The sequence below is a fragment of the Amphiura filiformis genome, chromosome 3, assembly GCF_039555335.1.
Source record: "Amphiura filiformis chromosome 3, Afil_fr2py, whole genome shotgun sequence".
NCBI lineage: Eukaryota > Metazoa > Echinodermata > Ophiuroidea > Amphilepidida > Amphiuridae > Amphiura > Amphiura filiformis.
The window spans coordinates 42836542-42862270 of record NC_092630.1 but is presented as its reverse complement, the minus strand read 5'-3'; the positions used below and the strand labels follow the sequence as shown (position 1 = coordinate 42862270).

Here is a 25729-nt window from a genome sequence, read left to right as displayed (position 1 = left end):
CCAACGGTTTTAGCTTGTATTTATATTATTTATCAACATAGGCCTATTTGTTTGTGATATTTCAAGCGTTTTAAAATTTCAAAATAATCCCATTCAATTACACGGTTGACGATGAAAATTTACTGAATTTAGAGAATGCAATGCGGCCACCACCTGGATATAGTTGAGTTTCCCTATGAAAAAGGACATAAAATCTAAGCCACTAATCTACACCAATTACTGGTAATAACCCCCTTGTGCTTGATCTCTGTTCCTGGTCTGGTCAGTTATTTGCTCATTGCCTCAAGGATGATAATTGTTGAATTAGTGGTCATACTTCTAAGCTCTTGCTGACAGCTTATCAGTAGGGATCAGCAGGGGTACAATTTGATGTTTTATGTCCTTTTTCATAGAGCAACTCAACAATACATATCCATCAATGGAGGCTTATTCTGCTCTGATAACAAAAAGGATACACTGTGATAACAAACAGGCAGAAGAAATTATTTGGCTTTGTCATCCTGTTTCCATTCTAAAATGTTTTGACTTAAAAGTAGTCAGTAAATAAAAATGATGTAGCCAGTGATGCCAAGCGCACAATTGGGAGACTTGGTGCTACTGAAAAAATCATACTGCTACTTGCCTATAATTGGGCTACTATTGTGTATTTTCCTTTCAATTCAGCTGATTTATAAAGATTTTGAGTCTCTGAAGCTCCAAATTGCAATTACAATGGGTTTGTGACCATTTATTGATGGTGAGCCAATGCTCCACGCCTTAGCACTGAATCAGTTTCGGCAGCCCTGAATATAGCCATTAATTTTTTTTAGTATTTCACAGTATGTAGTTGTTCAAAATTCTTGTTACATTAATGTTAAATCTGAAATTTGACAGTTTTCAAAAATTTACATTATATCGAGCTTTTCATTTTCATTCACTTTGTCTCATACATTCTGCACTAGAGACACCTTTATTTACACCATATACCCATTTTTGCCAACATTTGAATGTCCTTTTCAGAAACTCGAAATGACAATACAAGGGCAGCAGAGAAACTTCAAGCCTCAGTAGTGAAAAAGATTCAGGATCAAATTGTAGATGCAGAATTTCAACACAGAAAGTTGGCTGATCATAATTATCAACTCACAGACCAAACGGAAAGAATTGTAAGTACTAAAGACTAAACAAGGTTGCGCTCAGAAAATTGAGCATAGCTTTTATAGCTTTTTTGGATTTTGCACCATCAAACAATCAGGAATACCACTCAAAGGCATGTCATACTATGCTATCGCTAAGTGCGTAGCATTGTTTTGTAATGTAACTTCTGTCTTTGATCAAAAAAGCGATTGCCAATATCTTTATAATATTTTGTCATTTTCTTCTGAGAAAACACTTTTTAGAAGCCTAATGTTATTTATGACATAACTTTGTAAGGTAAAGAATTTGTCTGAGGTCATGAGTTATTTAATGATGTGTTGTTTGCGGAGGATGTGTGGTTGCATGTTTGCTGTAACAATAATGTTTGGAAATGACAACTCACATTGAGAATATTTGTATACTATAGGATGCTATTATATGATAGAATAAACGAGACTGTCTAAAACACTAAACTGGGTATTTTCAAGTACTGTAAAGTGTTATAATTTTTCATGATTTGATTTGTTCGGAGCAGTTTTACAGTTTCTTATTTTCACGATTACAAACAGTTAAACATTAAAGCCTACGAGTAAAAAGTATTTTCACAGGCGTATAATTTGCATTTAACCATAAAAAGCACAAAAATAAACACCTTGAGAAAATTACCTGCTATATAGTAATAGGTATATATACTTTGCTTTTTCATGTTGTTTTTTTTAACACAGAAAAAGAGCTTTCAAACAATTCATGCCGACTTGAGAGGTAAAATCAAAGTAACGTTAACAGAATTGAGGGAGCGTCAAGAAAAGTGTAGAGAAATGAACATGGAGATAGAAGATACGGAAGTCAAACTTAAGGATTGGTAAGAAAACCACAACCCCCTCAGCACAAATTGAACATACAAATCTCAACTCAATCATTTTACTGTACATATAAATAAGGCAAGCTTATAACATACATCATTCATTGGTTTAACAAGTCCTTGCTTGTATGTGTGACACAATCCGATCCACTCAGGCCAATGTCAGCAATTTTGACAATTGTGTTGCAAAATTAGTCGGATGTCGGGAATATTGATTTTGAGATATAATCAATAATAGTATTCAACTTCCTTTGTATTTTATTGTTTGGAGCAACACTAAAATGGCCATATCTCTGGAACCATGCCTAATTATGATGGGGTTTTCAGCAAAATAAAGCTCTGGGAATGGCTTATATGAGATTGAAAACTGAATTTTGATTTTGATCGGCATCAGACTCATTTTGCTTCATCGCATCACAAATACCTTTGCCTATTAAGTAAGCTTTTCATTGCTTGAAACTCTGTCTCAAACATATTTGGTTATGAAATTACATTACTACTATGCAAATACGGAGAAGAAAAAAGCAGAGAAAGTGTTCGTCTTGAGGTAACAAATCCTTGTCAAAAATGTCATTTTATGCTTTAAAAATGTAAAATTGATGCAAACAAGTTCCTTTGGCCATTTTGGGCCTTTATTATGAAATTATTCTGAAATGCATGTCACAATAGGCTATACCAGCTGAAATCTGTGCATCCTTGTGCAAAACATTACCTTAATCTCCAACACAGGGTGTGTTAATTTCAAATGAAGTCACCCTTCAGAGAACCACCTTTGAAATTCACACTCTCTATGGATGATTAAGGTCATGTCATCCAAGGTATAGAATTCAATTTAGAATAACCCAATATAAAGTAGAATCAATCATTCTGCTATTTGCTACCCCCAGTAAAAGGCAACGGATAGCTGATGATAAAAACATGGACCGTATCGCTCGCGAGATGAAGAAGGTTGAGCAGCAGCTGTATGTAACGGAAGAAGAATTTGAAAAGATAAAGGTGATCAACTCAGCCATCAAGAACAAATTGATTGGAGAAGAAGATAAAGCAGTGTCGTCTGAGGAGAGCCTCAAGGTAATTATTTGTAAAAAAGAAGACAATCTAGAATGAAAGAATTATTGACCTTACGATCTCTTGACAGTGGTTAAAGTAGTCCCTTCATAATCCACACCACTAAATAAAGTAACCTATAGCATTTTTCACCCTGATGTGGCAGTGACGTAAACATGTTGAGGCAGCTGTTTCTTTTGCTCATCTATGCGATGTCTTTAAGCGTGTGCGTGTGTACACCAGCGCTTTGAACGAACGCTAGCGATTTGAGGCTGTGTCTGTTGAAATGCACACTGATGTCACTGCCACATCAGGGTGAAAATGGCACAGAAGTTGCTTTATAGCGGAGAAAATTGCATTTGAATAGCTGCCATTTGACACATTAACATAAAGGGTATGTATTAGTGGTATGGACCCTGTAGATTCAGGTAAAAAGCTGAATGACAGATAAAACAGCAGTTTTTTGCCAGTGACAGATATTGAGAATTTGACAAAGCCTTGAACAAAACTAATCACTTGAGTGGAAAATCACAACTGAGGAACATATTGCAGCAAAGAAACAAATATCTGTGTGTGAAACTGAAAACACAGCATGTGCTGCCATTCACGGAAAAACAGCAGATTATATAATGGCTGTAAAGGGGCACTTAATGATCCACAATCTCATCATCCACTTACTTCGAAAAAATTGAGATTTTTATACTATTAGAAACCTAAGGCTTCATGATGTTTGTGTGTATAATCTTTCTTGCAGATTCGGTTGTTTAACAAAGACAGCCAATTTGTATTTTCCATCTGTTGACAGACAGAAGTGTACATCACAGTGTCCAAATCAACTTGAATTTTGTAAATACTTTTTTTCATGGATATCTAATAAACTATGCCCTAAAAAGAGGATACTAGAATCACAAAATGTCTCTTTTAAGGACATAGGGTCGTAACCAATGCTTATGGCATCCTTTAAGGCCAAATCTACTTTAGTTTTTGGCTCTGAGCGGAGCTTATCAGTGCCTTTGTCATGCAACTAACTAGCATTCATTTTCAGGCCACAATACGCTGTTGGTTTTTATGCTAAGGATCATTTAATGACTGATATGAAGACTTAAGTTTCGTTTCTAAGTTTGGCTAAGTTATTTTGAATCGATTGCACTCCAGATTTTATTGAAATTCAGGCGATAAAAGTATTATTTTTGGGTAAAAAAGACCAAAATAGTCACGATAATCGAGTTATATCTTGGTTCCCTGTGTGTGCTAGAGATTATTCTGGTCTGTATAATTTAAGATGCGTAATACAGACGGAAACCAATGGAGGTACATTTCTTAAGATTTAGTTCAGATCAGAAATTATTTGACTACTTCTTAACTTTTCTTCACTATTTCTTTATAATTTAAATAAAGAGATAGGTAAGGAATGTCAAAAAATAGTCAAGAACATGTCTGAATCTTGAATAAATCCCGAATAAATCTGAACAAATGACTTTTCTGGGGACTATTTGGCTTTGCGCAAGTGCAGTACTGAAAGAACTGTGCCGATTTTGTTGTTAAAGGTCACGTTTTTACCGATAAGCTGCGATGCTCAACAAACTTCGTACTTTTCTATGAGGCTATTTTGAACCAATAAATCGATTAGTTTTTCTTGATTGATGACATCACCATTTCTGAACCAATCAGCAAACAGTTTTGTGTGATTGATCGATTCTTGCAGTAGTCTCCACAGCAGCCAGTTTGGTTCCGCCCCTTCCACACAAACATTTTTTGTGGAGGGAGCGTAACCAAACTGGCTGCATAGGAGACTAAGTTCACTGACCCACTGACCTTGCAAACTCAACCACAGAGAGCTACGGTGCATAATCGAGGTGAAAATACGCTAGTTTGTTTACCATTCTGAGCTCATGAGCTTCTGGTAAATGTCATTCGAAGCATTTACTGAGCATACCATAATATTTTTTTTATTAAATATAAAGATGTTTATTTAAGTTATTTGTAAAATTCAGCGATGGACTTAATATAGAAGTGGTTTGATTTTAGTTGTAAACGCGGGACTCGACCGGCATGACAAGTTGAACATGTGAAGTTCCAAATTCGGAAGCCATGTACTACTATTCCATGTACGTAGTCGTAGGTCTCACACGAACTGCTCCGAGGTTATACTGACTACTAGATTGTCTACTTTTGTACTTTCGTAAGTGATGAAATTGAAGAAAAAATCATGAAGTGAAATCTATCAGAAATAAACACTGATGTGATGTAGGCTAGTCCTGCTTAATCGGAGTACAGCATCCAGACCAGGCAGATCCAGATCCGAACAGAACTTACGATTGTTCGGTTGGACCGGGTTCAACACACATGACACAACAGACATGTCAGGACAGAACAGTTTTGGTGTTTACAAAAAATGCAAATGATCTCAAGTCACAAAAATTTGTTATAAAATTTCATTTTTGTCTCGCCTCAGTATTTCTGTCTGTCCGGGGTGTGGATGTCCGTGTGTCCGTCTGGAGCTGTATCTGGGAAACTGTAAGACCTACGCAGTACGTGGACGCTACTTGGTGGGAGGAAGGGTATCTAAGTTTGCTCCGTAATTGTATGTTTTCGGTGAAAAATAATACTGACTACTAGATTGTCTACTTTTGTACTTTCGTAAGTGATGAAATTGAAGAAAAAATCATGAAGTGAAATCTATCAGAAATAAACACTGATGTGATGTAGGCTAGTCCTGCTTAATCGGAGTACAGCATGCAGACCAGGCAGATCCAGATCCGAACAGAACTTACGATTGTTCGGTTGGACCGGGTTCAACACACATGACACAACAGACATGTCAGGACAGAACAGTTTTGGTGTTTACAAAAAAATGCAAATGATCTCAAGTCACAAAAATTTGTTATAAAATTTCATTTTTTGTCTCGCCTCAGTATTTCTGTCTGTCCGGGGGTGTGGATGTCCGTGTGTCCGTCTGGAGCTGTATCTGGGAAACTGTAAGACCTACGAGTACGTGGGCGCTACTTGGTGGGAGGAAGAGTATCTAAGTTTGCTCCGTAATTGTATGTTTTCGGTGAAAAATAATGCAAATTAACATAGCTAATTTGCATAATTTATGCAAAAATCAGCGCAAATTGATAAAATTTCATTTCTGAACTTTGTTCAGGATGGGACTTAGTAATCACTATTTCCGTCTGTGTGTGGGGGTGGGATGTCCGAATGTTTGTCCGGAGCTGTATCTGGGGAACCGTAAGACCTACGGGGACGCTACTTGGTGGGAGGAAGGGTATCCAAGTTTGCTCCGTAATTGTATGTTTTCGGTGAAAATATGCAAATTAACATAGCTAATTTGCATAATTTATGCGAATATCAGCGCAAATTGATAGCGGTGCATGGTAAGCGAAACCTTGTGACAGGAATGATACACACCTGCTGATCACCTGATTAGTTTTTGGCGAAAAGTATGCGCATTTAGTTGTTAAGTTGCATAATTTATGCGGAACGCTTCTACAAAATGGTTGGAAATCTGAAGAAATCCGCCTTGTGAAGCTGTTTCTGGGGATCCATAAGAATGCTAAGCCCTATGATGATGAAACGTGGTGGGGGTAGCATGACCAGAGGATCTCGACCTGATTCGATTTTCAGCGCAAAATATGGTAATTACCTACCTAATTTGCATAATTTATGCATAATATGCAAAAACCTCTTTTCTCGGAGACTAGGGGTCGCACATTCTTCAAACTTGGTGTGCGGGTGCATCTTGACCCCAGACAGAACAAGTTTGTATTGGTTAGTGGGTGAAGGTCACTCGAGGTCATCCAGGGGTCATCTAAGGTCAAATTACTAAAACTGTCGTATGGGCATGAAACTTGGTGGGTACAGTTAACATTTAGAGTCAAATTTTCTGACGGTCATTTTGGGGTCATCCGAGGTCACTTAGGGGTCATCCGAGGTCAAATTACTAAAACTGTCGTATGAGCATGAAACTTGATGGATACACTTAACATTATGAGTCAAAGTTTAGGAAGGTAATTTCAGGGGTCATCCAAGGTCACCAAGGGGTCATCTGAGGTCAAATTACTAAAAACTGTCGTATGGGCATGAAACTTGGTGGGTACAGTCAACATTTAGAGTCAAATTATCGGACGGTCATTTGGGGTCATCCAAGGTCACCAAGGGGTCACCTGAGGTCAAATTACTAAAAACTTGTATGGGCATGAAACTTGGTGGGTACACTTAACATTTAGAGTCAAATTTTCAGACGGTTATTTTGGGGTCATCTGAGGTCACCAAGGGGTCATCTGAGGTCAAATTACTAAAAACTGTTGTATGGGCATGAAACTTTGTGGGTACAGTCAACATTTAGAGTCAAATTTTGGAAGGTCATTTGGGGTCATCCGAGGTCACCCAGGGGTCATCTGAGGTTAAGTTACTAAAAACTCGCATGGGCATGAAACCTGGTGGGTACAGTCAACATTTCAAGCCAAATTTTTGGAATGTCATTTTGGGGTCATCCAAGGTCACTCAGGGGTCATCTGTGGTCAAATTACTAAAACCTCATGTGGATATGAAACTTATTGATGGATGTATTATGCTCTGCAAATAAGATATAGCTACCAACCAGCAAGATGTATGATTGCGTGTGATCTGGCACATACAATGTATATGATTTCACCTGTTGCACATTCGACTGCAATTACTTTCACATTCAAAAAAGCACAGAGCCACAGCGCCATTGGTGCTCTTGTTCTGTATTCTTAAGGCAACTGGTGCCTGCACCTAAAACTTTAATGCGTACTGTTGGCATATACGCTTGCGTAACGCGCAGCCGCTACCTCAATAAAACAAAGAAAATTTAATAAGCAATAAGTTGTTTTTCTTTTGACAGGGAGGAAAAGGGAGGAGGGGGGACAAGAAAAAGGGGTCCGTATCCGGGGTTTGTATACTAGCGGAAATTATGCACTTTTGCATATAGTGTCTACTCTTAATTTGGTAAAGTGATCAGTGCAGTTTGTTTGTTCTCTTTAAAAAACATAAAATGCACTGCAAAACTGTGTAGAGATCTAACACTCTTCTTATAGTCAGTAATCATGTTAATTTTAATCATGTTTACGGTTTGGTGCTTAGGTTTTAATCATGTTTATAACTAGACTACTGGTAAGGAAAATGTTTAATCTTTAGGCACTGTCTTTTGCAGTGTGGATGTTAATAAACATGATAAACAGAGAAATATAATATATGAAGTCATATTTTGAACAAACATGAGTGAATGTTCGATTAGTCAAGGGTCATGCAATGTACACATTCAGTCTGGATATAGTCTATGGAACTTGAAGTTGGAACATATGTGACACAAATTATAGCTTCTGTTTTGCTCTAGAAAGTTCATCAGCAAATGAATAATAGACTTAGTGGAAAAGATGTGTTACTCAAGTGTCCAGAAAAAAGGACATCCCATTTTGCCTGAGTGGGAGTTATTTTGACACCTTTCAAAAGAAATCTTGCTCAGGAAGGTTGCTGAATACTTACGTATATACATGTATATTATAGAACTGAAACCTATTTACATTATGTGCGCTTCATATGCAGGGAGTTTCAGAAACTCTAAGGAAACAAGTGAAAGAGGAGACTCATTCCAGGACAGTGATGCAAGCGCGCATTGCATCCGATACCACAGATCTAGCCAAACAACAGGTGGAAGCTAAGAAGAAGAAGGTCAAGGTGTCCAAGAAAGCCAAGGAACTGGAAGAAATTGCCCATGGAACTCTGGGTGATGTGCAAGTACTGAGGAAAGCACATGCAGATAGGGAGCAGGTAGGTAGCCAACTGTTCAAGGCTGGAAGTAACTAACATTTCCAACTACTCCCCCCCCCAAATAAAAAGTATTATGGATGTTCATATTTGACCATCCAAATGCCAAGTAACTTTGTAGCTAGTTTGCCAAATAGAAATAAGCAAACAGACTTATAGTTAAAGAGTTCTTTTTAATTGTTCTTTACTATTTTCATGAGAGCAAACATGTTAAGCCCTAAAACCCCATTCTAAGTTTGTTTGTTATTGTACCCATTCGTTTCTTGACAATGGGTTCCTATCATAAGGCTCTCCTTAGTGATTCCCACCCGAAGACTGTTTGGTATTGTACCCATTCTAAGACTGTTTGGTATTGTACCCATTTGTTACTTGACAATGGGTTCCTATCTACCCATCCATTACTTGACAATGGGTGCCTATCTCCTTCGTGATTATTATTCCAAGACGTTTGGTATTGTACAAGCTATATCAAAATGATTGGTACCCATCAGTTTTCATTGATAATGTATGAGCCTGACACATCAAAATTCAACATAAGATCCAAATAATTTGTAGATTAATTGTAAAACAAATCATAAACTATACATTCTGGACATTTCAAGAGTATCCAATGTTGTATTTGGAAGAGGCAGGCTTTTCAATAAACATCAAAATTGATGGATACCAATCATTTTGATACACCCTGTAACCCACCAGTTACTTGACAATGGGTTCCTATCACAAGGCTCTCCTTTGTGAATCCTAGTCTTAAGACCATGTAATATTGTACCCACTTGACAATGGGTGCCTAAGACAGTTTAGTACAACTTTAATTTTCCAATCTTGACATTCACAGACTATAAATGGATTAGAGACATCTGTTGCTACTATAAAGAGTGAGCATAAGGAAACAAAGGAAATGCTGACTAAAATGAAGAATGAGATGGAGCCAAGGTGTAAGGCACTAGAGGTAAGCAATATGGGCTTTATAGTAGTGTGTTGCAGTTAGGAAGTTTCACCTGTATCAATAGAACAGTTTGTTTTCCCCATTGTAAGAAAACTCTTGAATTACTAGCTTCCAGAGAAGTATGGCACTCTTTCACTCTGATTGATGTGAGCGCCCTGTTAAGCGACATACGTGGAACTTGTGCTCTACGCCGCCCAACACTTTGACTTTGGTTTGATTGTCAGACGATTCAATCAGCCAATAAGGACCCTACTTCTGTGTTTACGCTATGTACACTCTTAAATTGTAAACAAATGCCGTTCTTCTCTGCCAGCAAGTGTAGTTTCATCACAGTCACCCAAATAATGTGATCATTGTGAAACTTTATACTCTTGTGTGTATTAGCCTCCACTATACACCACAAAATCTGTCCATCTGTTCACCACTTGTATCACTATGATGTATTTTGTCATCCACCAAGTTGATATGGGTTATTCTAGTTGAAATCCATACAACCCTTATGGAAGAAACATGACCTTAATCTCCCACACTGGAGTGTAGATATCAAATGGAGTCACCACATTTAGGTAACCCCGTTTGAAATTTGCACTGGCCGTCTGGAAGACATCATGTCTTCTATAGTGGGTGTAATAGATTTCAAATGGAACATCCCTGTAGGTTAAAGTGTCAATGTTTGCAGCACTAATAATCTTTGCAAGTTGGCAAGTGTGCTTATATGTTACCTGACTTGTATGTTGATGACTAGATCCACTGCACACATCTAATGAGTGATAAAGGATTTGGAAATGGAATTTATTTTATAAACATCTGCAGCAAATATGTCAGAATCTTTCTTGCATGTGATCTTGGTCTTTAGAAAGTAGTTTTTATTTCATGTAGTGCATGGTATTAGTGATGATTTAGATACCTACTCTATATTCAAAAGTTAAATGGACAGATTATGCTGCACAAATGTGTAAAACCTGAAGGGCCTGACAAAAGTGCATTTATTGTATTCATATACCAGATTCATAACCTCACTTGTTCATTAAACTCTTGAATCAGAGCCTTTTTCAGTAAACACTATGGGTGTATCATAATGCATGTCGCATGTAGCAATTTCACTACACTTATACACAGAACGATCCTAAAATTACTTGTTGACATGATCTTTGGCCAAAGAATCAAATCATTTTATCATGGTAATATAGAGTTAAGAGGATTTCATTCAAAAACAACATTGGGCTATTCTGTTTGAAATCCATACACCCCTATGGAAGACATGACCTTAATCTTCCACACAGGGAGTGTGAATTTCAAATGGGGTACCCTAAATAGGTGACTCCATTTGAAATCTACACCTCTTGTGTGGAAGATTAAGGTCATGTCTTCCATAGTAGGTATATGGATTTGAACTGCAATACCCCATTGCTGGACTTAAAATAGCCTTTCATCCATAGCATTTTCTATGCATTACTATGGTTTTTGTTCATTTAGAGCCAATGTGATATTTTGTTAGTGTTTCAACTTATTTTTATCCGCCGGTGTTATGTACATAGAATTACACTCCCTAGTATCGATACCTTTTCCTCTGTAGTAATATTGCATGATTGTTAGTACTGTTTAGTATATTGCATGTTCACATTCACACTTTATTTATCACCACACTGCACCGTCTACTCCATCACCACCTGTTGTTGTGTGTGTAGCCATATACTATACTGAGTGTTCAAGCAGCATCTGGTGCTAAGTCATCAGAACCATCAGTATCTCTGCAGGTAAGCAGCACATTGTAAACTACAATCCAGAAAAAAAAGGTTGGCACACTTTGCCTGTCTTTTGGTATATCTCTTCCCCCGCTCCCCCAATTCAATGTTGGACCAAGCCATGTTGTCAACAGGTCCGTGAGACCCTCCAACATTGAAAGATGGGGAGTGGGGAAGGGTGAGATATAGGGGGAGTCTGTACTTCATATATATTGCATGCATGTTTCACTCGCCTCTCCTTCACATATATTGCATGCATGTTTCACTCACCTCTCCAATTTTGATAGGGCATGCATTTCCATTGTTTAGTGTAAGTGTGCCAACTATTTTTTTTTCCTGGATTGTAGCTATGCTTTGTTCAACTATTCTTGGAAAGGCAATTGAAGGAACACAGGATGATATTGCCACAACTCGACTATGATAACATTGCCTATAGGGAGGTTATGGAATGCATCAGATTTGTAGAATTATGTGCGTATGTAAAATGGCACATTGTGTTCATTCAATTGAAATTGTGGCTTTAGTAATCTTGGCTCCTAACATCTTGGATTGATTACAAACTTGCAGTTAGGGGTAACACCTGTTATGCATTTTACTTATTATGCGATTTACATGCACTTGTGTGGGAAGGAATTTATATGAGTATAATTTGGGACTTTGTTGATGCTAAAAAAACATAAAAACATGTTTTTACCCATTACAAGTTGAACAAAGTATAGATTTTGTAATTGCACTGAACTGTGTCTTTTTTTCGTCAAATAAAAGAATGTTAATTTTTTGATACAAAGTTGTTAGAGGTATTTAGATAATTGACAGAGCCTGGTAGAGAAAGATATTTTGTACCCTAAACTGGGATGAGTCAGTCAAATTCCAGTCTAAACTCTGGGTTGATTCATTTCTTAATCCAGCATGCTCCTTATTTTTATGTGAACCAGGCATGACCAAAATATGTAGCATACCTGCCAACTACTCCGATTTTCGCGGAGTTACTCCGATTGCCCGAGTTTTAAACCCCCGAAAATCGGAGTACTCCGATTTTCTGAAAAAAAAATTTAAAAAAAAAAAAAATTTTAAATTTTTTTTAAATTTCTTTTCCAAAGTTTTCGGCGATTTTGGAGAACCACTGGACCTATTCTGAAGTGCTAGGATCATTCACAGTTAATTTGAAAACAATTGGAAAAAATTACAAAAAAATTACAGTTTGTTATCCTTAATATGCAAACCACTAACTAATGTTTACCTCTTCATCTAGCACATATTATAAAATGCATGGAAAACCAATGCATGTATAATATTGTGATAGATGAAGAGGTAAACATTAGTTAGTGGTTTCCATATTAAAGATAACAAACTGTAATTTTTGTAATGTTTTCAATTTTTTTTCAAATCATCTGTGAATGATCCTAGCACTTCAGAATACATCTAGTGTTTCTCCAAAGTCAACAAAACCTTTGACAATAAACTTTGACATGTTTTTTGTTAAATGTTTTTTTTTCTGAATTTTTAACTTTGTATTGTGCATCATATCAGTGTCCTATCAGTCACTTAGGCCCTGTTATAAAGCCAAAATATCGCTTCAACGAATGATCGTTATGTACAAAAGTATAGGAAACTGCAAGGAAAATGTTTAATCTTTAGGCACTGTCTTTTGCAGTGTGGATGTTAATAAACATGATAAACAGAGAAATATAATATATGAAGTCATATTTTGAACAAACATGAGTGAATGTTCGATTAGTCAAGGGTCATGCAATGTACACATTCAGTCTGGATATAGTCTATGGAACTTGAAGTTGGAACATATGTGACACAAATTATAGCTTCTGTTTTGCTCTAGAAAGTTCATCAGCAAATGAATAATAGACTTAGTGGAAAAGATGTGTTACTCAAGTGTCCAGAAAAAAGGACATCCCATTTTGCCTGAGTGGGAGTTATTTTGACACCTTTCAAAAGAAATCTTGCTCAGGAAGGTTGCTGAATACTTACGTATATACATGTATATTATAGAACTGAAACCTATTTACATTATGTGCGCTTCATATGCAGGGAGTTTCAGAAACTCTAAGGAAACAAGTGAAAGAGGAGACTCATTCCAGGACAGTGATGCAAGCGCGCATTGCATCCGATACCACAGATCTAGCCAAACAACAGGTGGAAGCTAAGAAGAAGAAGGTCAAGGTGTCCAAGAAAGCCAAGGAACTGGAAGAAATTGCCCATGGAACTCTGGGTGATGTGCAAGTACTGAGGAAAGCACATGCAGATAGGGAGCAGGTAGGTAGCCAACTGTTCAAGGCTGGAAGTAACTAACATTTCCAACTACTCCCCCCAAATAAAAGTATTATGGATGTTCATATTTGACCATCCAAATGCCAAGTAACTTTGTAGCTAGTTTGCCAAATAGAAATAAGCAAACAGACTTATAGTTAAAGAGTTCTTTTTAATTGTTCTTTACTATTTTCATGAGAGCAAACATGTTAAGCCCTAAAACCCCATTCTAAGTTTGTTTGTTATTGTACCCATTCGTTTCTTGACAATGGGTTCCTATCATAAGGCTCTCCTTAGTGATTCCCACCAAGACTGTTTGGTATTGTACCCATTCTAAGACTGTTTGGTATTGTACCCATTTGTTACTTGACAATGGGTTCCTATCTACCCATCCATTACTTGACAATGGGTGCCTATCTCCTTCGTGATTATTATTCCAAGACGTTTGGTATTGTACAAGCTATATCAAAATGATTGGTACCCATCAGTTTTCATTGATAATGTATGAGCCTGACACATCAAAATTCAACATAAGATCCAAATAATTTGTAGATTAATTGTAAAACAAATCATAAACTATACATTCTGGACATTTCAAGAGTATCCAATGTTGTATTTGGAAGAGGCAGGCTTTTCAATAAACATCAAAATTGATGGATACCAATCATTTTGATACACCCTGTAACCCACCAGTTACTTGACAATGGGTTCCTATCACAAGGCTCTCCTTTGTGAATCCTAGTCTTAAGACCATGTAATATTGTACCCACTTGACAATGGGTGCCTAAGACAGTTTAGTACAACTTTAATTTTCCAATCTTGACATTCACAGACTATAAATGGATTAGAGACATCTGTTGCTACTATAAAGAGTGAGCATAAGGAAACAAAGGAAATGCTGACTAAAATGAAGAATGAGATGGAGCCAAGGTGTAAGGCACTAGAGGTAAGCAATATGGGCTTTATAGTAGTGTGTTGCAGTTAGGAAGTTTCACCTGTATCAATAGAACAGTTTGTTTTCCCCATTGTAAGAAAACTCTTGAATTACTAGCTTCCAGAGAAGTATGGCACTCTTTCACTCTGATTGATGTGAGCGCCCTGTTAGCGACATCACGTGGAACTTGTGCTCTCACGCCGCCCAACACTTTGACTTTGGTTTGATTGTCAGACGATTCAATCAGCCAATAAGGACCCTACTTCTGTGTTTACGCTATGTACACTCTTAAATTGTAAACAAATGCCGTTCTTCTCTGCCAGCAAGTGTAGTTTCATCACAGTCACCCAAATAATGTGATCATTGTGAAACTTTATACTCTTGTGTGTATTAGCCTCCACTATACACCACAAAATCTGTCCATCTGTTCACCACTTGTATCACTATGATGTATTTTGTCATCCACCAAGTTGATATGGGTTATTCTAGTTGAAATCCATACAACCCTTATGGAAGAAACATGACCTTAATCTCCCACACTGGAGTGTAGATATCAAATGGAGTCACCACATTTAGGTAACCCCGTTTGAAATTTGCACTCCGTCTGGAAGACATCATGTCTTCTATAGTGGGTGTAATAGATTTCAAATGGAACATCCCTGTAGGTTAAAGTGTCAATGTTTGCAGCACTAATAATCTTTGCAAGTTGGCAAGTGTGCTTATATGTTACCTGACTTGTATGTTGATGACTAGATCCACTGCACACATCTAATGAGTGATAAAGGATTTGGAAATGGAATTTATTTTATAAACATCTGCAGCAAATATGTCAGGAATCTTTCTTGCATGTGATCTTGGTCTTTAGAAAGTAGTTTTTATTTCATGTAGTGCATGGTATTAGTGATGATTTAGATACCTACTCTATATTCAAAAGTTAAATGGACAGATTATGCTGCACAAATGTGTAAAACCTGAAGGGCCTGACAAAAGTGCATTTATTGTATTCATATACCAGATTCATAACCTCACTTGTTCATTAAACTCTTGAATCAGAGCCTTTTCAGTAAACACTATGGGTGTATCATAATGCATGTCGCATGTAGCAATTTCACTACACTTATACACAGAACGATCCTAAAATTACTTGTTGACATGATCTTTGGCCAAAGAATCAAATCATTTTATCATGGTAATATAGAGTTAAGAGGATTTCATTCAAAAACAACATTGGGCTATTCTGTTTGAAATCCATACACCCTATGGAAGACATGACCTTAATCTTCCACACAGGGAGTGTGAATTTCAAATGGGGTACCCTAAATAGGTGACTCCATTTGAAATCTACACCTCTTGTGTGGAAGATTAAGGTCATGTCTTCCATAGTAGGTATATGGATTTGAACTGCAATACCCCATTGCTGGACTTAAAATAGCCTTTCATCCATAGCATTTTCTATGCATTACTATGGTTTTGTTCATTTAGAGCCAATGTGATATTTTGTTAGTGTTTCAACTTATTTTTATCCGCCGGTGTTATGTACATAGAATTACACTCCCTAGTATCGATACCTTTTCCTCTGTAGTAATATTGCATGATTGTTAGTACTGTTTAGTATATTGCATGTTCACATTCACACTTTATTTATCACCACACTGCACCGTCTACTCCATCACCACCTGTTGTTGTGTGTGTAGCCATATACTATACTGAGTGTTCAAGCAGCATCTGGTGCTAAGTCATCAGAACCATCAGTATCTCTGCAGGTAAGCAGCACATTGTAAACTACAATCCAGGAAAAAAAGGTTGGCACACTTTGCCTGTCTTTTGGTATATCTCTTCCCCCGCTCCCCCAATTCAATGTTGGACCAAGCCATGTTGTCAACAGGTCCGTGAGACCCTCCAACATTGAAAGATGGGGAGTGGGGAAGGGTGAGATATAGGGGGAGTCTGTACTTCATATATATTGCATGCATGTTTCACTCGCCTCTCCTTCACATATATTGCATGCATGTTTCACTCACCTCTCCAATTTTGATAGGGCATGCATTTCCATTGTTTAGTGTAAGTGTGCCAACTTTTTTTTTTCCTGGATTGTAGCTATGCTTTGTTCAACTATTCTTGGAAAGGCAATTGAAGGAACACAGGATGATATTGCCACAACTCGACTATGATAACATTGCCTATAGGGAGGTTATGGAATGCATCAGATTTGTAGAATTATGTGCGTATGTAAAATGGCACATTGTGTTCATTCAATTGAAATTGTGGCTTTAGTAATCTTGGCTCCTAACATCTTGGATTGATTACAAACTTGCAGTTAGGGGTAACACCTGTTATGCATTTTACTTATTATGCGATTTACATGCACTTGTGTGGGAAGGAATTTATATGAGTATAATTTGGGACTTTGTTGATGCTAAAAAAAACATAAAAAACATGTTTTTACCCATTACAAGTTGAACAAAGTATAGATTTTGTAATTGCACTGAACTGTGTCTTTTTTCAGTCAAATAAAAGAATGTTAATTTTTTTATACAAAGTTGTTAGAGGTATTTAGATAATTGACAGAGCCTGGTAGAGAAAGATATTTTGTACCCTAAACTGGGATGAGTCAGTCAAATTCCAGTCTAAACTCTGGGTTGATTCATTTCTTAATCCAGCATGCTCCTTATTTTTATGTGAACCAGGCATGACCAAAATATGTAGCATACCTGCCAACTACTCCGATTTTCGCGGAGTTACTCCGATTTCCCGAGTTTTAAACCCCCGAAAATCGGAGTACTCCGATTTTCTGAAAAAAAATTTAAAAAAAAAAATTTTAAATTATTTTTTTAAATTTCTTTTCAAAGTTTTCGGCGACATTGGAGAACCACTGGACCTATTCTGAAGTGCTAGGATCATTCACAGTTAATTTGAAAACAATTGGAAAAAATTACAAAAAAATTACAGTTTGTTATCCTTAATATGCAAACCACTAACTAATGTTTACCTCTTCATCTAGCACATATTATAAAATGCATGGAAAACCAATGCATGTATAATATTGTGATAGATGAAGAGGTAAACATTAGTTAGTGGTTTCCATATTAAAGATAACAAACTGTAATTTTTTTGTAATGTTTTCCAATTTTTTTTTTCAAATCATCTGTGAATGATCCTAGCACTTCAGAATACGTCTAGTGTTTCTCCAAAGTCAACAAAACCTTTGACAATAAACTTTGACATGTTTTTTGTTAAATGTTTTTTTTTTCTGAATTTTTAACTTTGTATTGTGCATCATATCAGTGTCCTATCAGTCACTTAGGCCCTGTTATAAAGCCAAAATATCGCTTCAACGAATGATCGTTATGTACAAAAGTATAGGAAACTGCATTTTTAAAAGCACATTTTCTATGTGAAGGAAGCATATTTTTCAAACTTGTAAAAACAAGTCCCAGAATGTTTTTTCACATTTTTCAAAGGGTGCAGTCATCAAATATGTGTTGAAATTGTTGCCAGATATGGAGTATAAATCCTCCTCAAATGCAACCTTCAGAATAGGTCTAGAGGTTCTCAAGTTGCCAAAAACTTTGAAAAAATTAAGAAAAAATGGATTTTTTTTTTTTAAATTTTTACCTTTGTATTGTACATCATATCAATGTCCTATCAGTCACGTAGGCCTTGTTATAAAGCCAAAAAATCGCTTCAACGAATGATCGTTATGTACAAAAGTATAGGAAACTGCATTTTTAAAAGCACATTTTCTGTGTGAAGGAAGCATATTTTTCAAACTTATAAAAACAGGTCCCAGAATGTTTTTTCACATTTTTTCAAAGGTTGTAGTCATCAAATATGTGTTGAAATTGTTGCTAGATATGGAGTATAAATCCATCCTCAAAGTGTATAAAAGCCTAGGGCTTCATTTTCACCTTGTTGTTTTTCTATAAAATGTGTCTAATGTGATGAAGGGGCTTATAAGGGTTTTTACAGTGTAGAAACCCTCTAGCTTTGGGGGGCTTTGCCCCCTCAACCCCCACCGGGGCTTTGCCCCTGGACCCCACCAGGGGCCCTTAAGCGGGCCCCTGGACCCCCCCCCGCCATCAGAGACGATACTACGGGCCCTTCGCGCCCTACGTTCACCATGTACTCTGTTTTCTAGGTTTTCAATGTTGGCAGGTATGATGTAGATGTTGCAAACTCTAATAATTATGGTATGTCTTTGACTTCATCAATTAAAATTTGTCACAGGAGCCGGTTAAACACCTAAAATGTGTCTTTTCACAGATTAGATTGATCTGATAGAGATGAATACGAGGGACTGTTTCTGGAGATTAGTGGCAGTATTATAACTGAATGCAGTACAAATGTTTTTGTTGACTGCTCCTTAAGATTTTCATTATGGTACCTGCTTCTACCAACTGCTTAATGAATGCTTAGTTTTTCACAAGTATATTAATTTCCATAATTTTGCCCAACATAATGTGTCTTAATGCTGACCCCCTTCGTAGTCTGTGTTACAAAATATGGCTTAGTAGTTCTAGGGTTAAATTAGAATATACCATAGAATTATGAAGCATATGTGTCTAGAACAAGGTTTTTTGGATGAAAGAGACGAAAGGCAGACACCCGCCACAAAAACATTATTTGGAGTTTGAGCAACTATATTACTGATACAGGTGGCTGTACAAACATGTAATATCATAAGACCTACCTATTGTAATGTTTTGTGGAGGGTTTCTGCCTTTCGTCAAAAAAATCTGTTTAGAGGCATATATGCTTGTAGGTGTAATTCTACGTTATTGTTAATTTGTTGTATGTCAAACCTTGAGATAATGGTAAGAGTACCGATACAACTAAATGTTGGAATTTACTGAACCGTTAATGATTTGTTTGTACAGGAGGAAGACTTAAAGCTTCAAAAACGTCTGGACTACATGATGTATCGTTCAGACCTCATCAACAAGAAGCTAGCAGATATGAATCAGTCGACTGGGTATATGGAACGGGTCATCAAAACTACTGAAGAAGCAATAGAAGATATAAAGTAAGTCGGAGAGAGTTTGAGAGATAAAAGTAGAGATTCCAGTGGTGATATTTTGTTGGGCACTGTGCTCCCTCATAACATGAGTAGTAATTACACATACAGCTATAAAGACTTGAAATGACGTCACTTGACATAATTAATAGCAGAAAATGATACTGCCACAGCCTAAGTAATATCAAGACTTATGTTCAAGAGTATGATGTTACTGTCCTCAGATCAATGTGTCAAGTCCCCAGTCCATCGCACTACATGCTCTATTTTCTTGTCCAAGGTAAAACATGTAAATTGAAAATAAACAATTTGACTTTTTTAGAGATTTGGAAGCATTTTTAATGCCTGACTTTAGTTGATTATTATTCTTTCTGCTTTTTTTTCATGAAAGTGTTGAAATGGAAGAGATGAATATCCAACTTGATGTAGGTAAAAAGCAGGCAGCTAAACTGAAAGCACACTTAGAGGAGGTAGGGGACAGGGAAGCAGACGGAGATAATAGGCATCTAGAACATATGAAGGCAAGGGAAAGGTTCGTGTAGAAAAAGAGGTAAGTATTGTGTGTACATACATACACATTATTTATCGGTGCGTGTGATTGATTGAAAGACAGTCATAAACAGTGTTAATGCGCTGCTCTGGGGCGCGGATGCTTGAGCGTGACGATCAAGGTATAGAAAAAACATAGGAAAATAATTACATTTTTAAGAATCTTCAATCTTACTTTTTTGCTTCCACCAGGTTTTATGTTTCCTGGTTGTCTGTCATTCCCTATGTCTGTCAGAGGTTGTGAGTGCAATTTCTTGGAATTTTAACGCATATATAGCTGTGATTTAGTGGAAGGGTGACAATTAGCGGTCATCAAATTTCAGCTAATTTTCGTAAACACAAATTACATTAGGGCTTGTCATCAAATGCAATTTTAAAGTGTTTCTTGTCTGTTGCATAAGTTTGGAACCAAGGACCATCTGCGATTCCTTGTGCTTTTGAAGGTGTTTTCATATGAATGTCTGTGATTGACAACAAACAGAGAACAAACATGTTTACACATGAGCAGACAAAGTAAATCTTTGTTAAAATAGAGTTTCACTGATGACGAGCCTGGGAGATAATTTGTCATGTAGATTGTTATCTGAACAATATGTTTAATTATGTTTTATACAGACGGCGCTAAGGAAGCATTTATTAACAAACAAAGATCTTGCCCATACCTACCGACTGGTGCAGAATGCATTCTATGAGCTTAAGAATGAGTTTCTTGACACCTTTGAACATCGCGTCACTTTAGAAAGCAGCCTCAAGGATCATAAACAGGTAAAATATTATACAAATAATTAGTGCAATGGTAAAAATATTTTCCATGGGGTGAAAAATATTCTTTCCATTGCACAAATGAAATGCATTCATTACTGTAAAGATTTGCCTAATGGCGCATATTGGCTCCCTTGACATAACTGGAATTTTAGGCACAAATAAGGGCACAGATTCTTAATTCTTTTTGGGATTTTCAGAGGAAGTAGGTATCTATTTGTATGAAAAAGAAGCCCATATGCAGGGTTCGAATTCGTTAAAAAATTTTGCGTAGCAGTTTTTGGCTAATTCATCATAATCAGGATACTTCCATATACTAAAGCACTATAAAAAGTGCTATACAAATGCAAAATTGGGTAGCAGTTGCTTCAAAATGTGGAGCAAACTGCTATGCGATACAGCCGAATTCGAACCCTGCCCATATGCGCTAGTAGGCAAATCTTTACAGTGTTTGTGTTATATAACATCTAAGTAGATTCTCCGCTTAAGGCCTGTCACCTGCATTTAAGTTTGTCCGATGCCAAGCAGAGCCTACTGCATAATTTTCTTTCAGTCATCAGGTCAAATAGTATCCTGTATTACGGCCTAATATGCCATGGGTTTGTCATTTTCGCTCTAAGAATGGCTAGCTACTTCCAATCTTGAGTCTGCCCGACACTGGTCATATGACACATTGTAGTCACAGCAAAGTTCATGTATAGTGACTGTCACCTTGCAATAGGACAAAAATGCACTCTAAATGGAACAAAAATGCATGTGTGACATGTGGGAATGACACATTTATTGAATGTGAAATGGCCTATAATTATCCTCTCATTAAATGACAGAGATCTACTTACAAGTTGCCAAAGAAGAACGTCACTCTCTTGCTTGTGGTGAGCGTATACAGCGTAAACACGGAAGTGGGGGATCTGATTGGCTAATTCAATTGTCTGATAATCGATTACTCGTCAAAGAAGCAATTGGCACAGAGCGGCGCTCATCAAAGCCTGGTGTATGTTGCTCATTAACAGGCCCGTGTGTCAATCAGACCAAGAGACTTTCATATTTCTCTGGAAGCTAGTGGGTCAGTCCATGCCGAAACAGATTGAGTGTACACCCACCCTCTTGGATTTTGCTCTCCTTTGGCTCAGGGTACCTTTCATGGATCCCTAGGTGAGGTCACAAGAAAAAATTCAAATTCCATTTAGTTTGCGAATGGCGGGCAATCAAAGTTTGGCGACCTCGACCAAAATTGTGAATTTAAGGGTCCAAATGACAAAGTGCTCTCTTTGAGGGCACTTTCTTCTTAATTGAATCAGTTGTGATCCTCTTTTGAATGTGGTCACTCACTGGCTGTGTCTGAAATACCTAATGCCAAAAAGATAGATTTGAATATCGTTGGGATTTCAGAGGGGGTCAAAATCACGCCGTACTGTTCAATCAAATTATCTTGATTTTGAAGGACCCATGATAATGTCACAGTGCACTTATAGGTCCTAATTATGTTCAGAATGGATTAACCATATGCCAATGTCTATGAGCAATTAAAAAAAAGAAATTTCTAGACCCTACAGAATTTTAGGCCACCCCTAAAGTGGTTCAGCCACAAATGGCACTTAAAAGTAAGCAAATTTTGACCCCTAATAACTTTAGGTGTACACCAGATATGAATTTCTAGTCTTTTGCATCTGAAAGAATGTAGTTTAATGTTACTAGGAACATAAGATTTGTTTTGTATTTTTTGTGTTTTAGTATTAAGCTTTCAAAAATAGTCATTTTTGCCTAACATACCATGCATACAGGATACGGTACAAAATGCCAATTTTAGTATGATATTTTTTATATTTTTGATCACTTTATAGCCATTTGTATTATTTATCCTGATATTTCAAGTTGCTCTTGAGTCAAGTAATAAGAAAAAACTACTTTCTAATCCTCTGTATGGATTTTTAAGGGGTCAAAAATGCACTTCCTGGCAACGATGCACATGCAAAGTACAGGTTATGGGGTCAAATTTTCAGAATGCTCCCAATTATGTCAAGTAATATATCAAATTACTCGTATGGTCATGAGGATTCCAAAAATGTATAGTTTGTTATGTGTCAGACCTTTCAGGAGGGCGCTATGACGAAAAATGTTTATAGGTCAACGACCTTTTTGAAAGTATCAAAACACAAAAAATACAAAACAAATCGTATGTTCCTAGTAACATAAGACTACATTCTTTCAGATGCAAAAGACTAGAAATTCATATCTGGTGTACACCTAAAGTTATTAGGTGTCAAAATTTGCCGATTTTAGACGCCATTTGTGGCTGAACCACTTTAGTGGGGCCTAAAATTCTGTAGGGGGTCTAGAAATTTCTCTTTTTGAATTGCTCATAGACATTGGCACATGGTTAATCCATTCTGAACATAATTAGGACCTATAAGTGCACTGTGGCATTATCATGGGTCCTTCAAAATCAAAGATAATTTGATTGAACAGTATGAAGTGCTGATTTTGACCCCTCTGAAATCCCAACGAAATTCAAATCAATCTTTTTTTGGCATTAGGCATTTGAGACACAGCCAGTGAGTGACCAAAATCAAAAAGAGGGTCACAACTGATTTAAGTAAGAAGAAAATGCCGTTCAAAGAGAGCGCTTTGTCATTTGGACACCTTAAATTCCCAATTTTGGTCAAGGTCGCCAAACTTAGATGGCCCGCCATTCGAAACGAAATTGAATTTGAATTTTTTCTTGTGACCTCACCTAGGGGTCCATGAAAGGTACCCCTGAGCCAAAGGAGAGCATAATCCAAGAGGGTGGGTGTACACTCAGTCTGTTTTGACATGGACTGACCCTAGTGTAGATATTTATGTAAAAATAGAATATGGCCACTTCTTTTTGTCACATCAAAATTGATGTTAACGACAAATCACTCAATTTGTGGGATTTGTCACACATGATGATTAATTGGATTTTTCTATTATATCACAAGTTTGTACCCATGATATTATTTCACAAATGACTAATTGTTTTTACATTGTTTTGTACAGTTGAATGGCCTGCAACTCAGACTACACCAAGCTCTGGCCAGGTACTATTACATTCGGGGACTTTACAACACAAACGAACTAGCTCGTTTTGACGAGATTTCTGTGGAGAACTCGGAACGCATCAGCACTTTACAAACAGAAATGGACAAAGCTATTGAAACTATCAGCAAATTTCTTACTGACCAATTGGATGGCACAGCTGCACGAATGGTTGCGGCAGCAGCGAGGTCAGTCTTGACTGGAGCAGTTAGCACAGAAGATGGGAAGGAGACAGGAATGAAAGTTGCAAGAGAAGGACTGGACACTTTGACCAGGGCTAATACCACAAGAGACACACTTGTTAGGGAAGGGACTATGGTTGGTGCAACAGCTGCTACTGGACAGCACTCAAGGTTAACTATCAGTACATAGCAGTAGTATTGATACACATTTGTGCCATTTGTTAAAAGCTTTATAATTTATATTACTGATATGTATCGCTGTGTTGGTGCTGATTACTAATAGTATTATGTAGAAACATGCTTTGTATGAATACAAGAGAATTTTATGTGTTAGAATTGAATAGCTGCTTCAAGTACATTTGTAGTGCAGCACATAGTATTTTGCAATTTCATTGATTTGTTCATTGTAAGAATATAAGGGGGAGCTATTGCTTTTCTGTACACATCAGACATTCTTGTACTCACATAAAGATGTGGAATGGCATGTATTTTATATTTGAGCACAATGTAACATGCATTTTCTATGTGATTAAGACTTGTAAAATACAGGATAGTAAAGATTCCATCAGATACTTATAATACCAGGGAAATTCCTTTAACCCCATGGGCACCACCACCTTTCTAACATTGCCCCTTATTGATTAATCACATGATATAAGCATCTGATTAACCAATCAAAATAGAGCTTTTAGATCTCTTAGCAATTTTAAGCTTAATCCATTCAGCTCTAGTAACAATTCTTACCATATAGGCTATCTGATTGGCTCAATACATGATATACGGATATGTGTGACCAATCAAAATAGTTCTTAGATGCTGATAATTTGGCTGGTGTTGCCCATGGGGTTAATCACTCACTACATGATTAACATTCTGAAAATCATTATTTTAATTGTCATGCATTTGAACACATGAGGTAAAAAAAAAAAAGCGCAGTGATTTATAGTGCGCTACGCACAGGCACAACGCCTAGACGTTGATCCACAAGCCTCAGCACACTTTACAGGTATCTACATTTGCTAAGATGAACAACCCACCGACCGCACAATCAGTATGATGTATAATATGTGTAAATAAGAAGATAATATGTGTAAATTATGTATATATATATAATAATAAATGTATTTATAATTGTAAATAATATGTACATGTAGATAAATCTCAACCAATTTCATGAAAGTTGCATTTTTTGTGTGAAACCATATGAATAACAAAATATTGAAACAAACATAAGAAGTATTCCATGAAATAATCCATGTATTAAACCTATTGGTTTAAATAGAAAAAGTAACAAAATCCGTCCAGTGACAAAGGCCAAAGATAACAAATGAAGCTTGTTATATAGTTACTTACTAATATATTTATCCCAAATTCGGAAAAGTCATTGGGTTTAAAAGCCAAAGGTACAAATTATACCAGTGTATTCAAAGGAATCAAGGTGCTTTATACTAACT

At 36.8% G+C, this 25729-nt stretch overlaps 2 protein-coding genes across 2 annotated transcripts in view; both read left to right on the top strand.

Annotated features, from left to right (window-relative positions):
- The window catches only part of LOC140148556 (coiled-coil domain-containing protein 178-like), a 42637-nt gene extending 17513 nt beyond the window's left edge, over nt 1-25124 (top strand). Inside the window, 9 exon segments of the mRNA XM_072170551.1 lie at nt 1000-1145; nt 1842-1978; nt 2866-3049; nt 8597-8821; nt 9654-9767; nt 19586-19731; nt 20114-20254; nt 20847-21036; nt 24055-25124. Of these exon segments, the coding sequence (XP_072026652.1) occupies nt 1000-1145; nt 1842-1978; nt 2866-3049; nt 8597-8821; nt 9654-9767; nt 19586-19731; nt 20114-20254; nt 20847-21036; nt 24055-24465 (1694 nt within the window). The 3' untranslated portion in view covers nt 24466-25124.
- On the top strand, nt 13550-16692 carry LOC140148479 (uncharacterized). The gene is made up of 3 exons (XM_072170458.1): nt 13550-13780; nt 14607-14720; nt 16403-16692. Exons 1-3 carry the CDS (start codon nt 13550-13552, stop codon nt 16487-16489), a joined length of 432 nt encoding a protein of 143 aa, XP_072026559.1. The 3' UTR covers nt 16490-16692.
- Nucleotides 25125-25729: the final 605 nt, after the last annotated feature.

Excerpts from the sequence above, each read along its gene's own strand:
- LOC140148479 (XM_072170458.1), top strand. The coding sequence starts at position 13,550 with ATGCAGGGAGTTTCAGAAACTCTAAGGAAACAAGTGAAAGAGGAGACT. Across the intron at positions 13,781-14,606 it reads CACATGCAGATAGGGAGCAG|ACTATAAATGGATTAGAGAC; the intron begins GTAGGTAGCCAA and ends TGACATTCACAG. Across the intron at positions 14,721-16,402 it reads CAAGGTGTAAGGCACTAGAG|CCATATACTATACTGAGTGT; the intron begins GTAAGCAATATG and ends TTGTGTGTGTAG.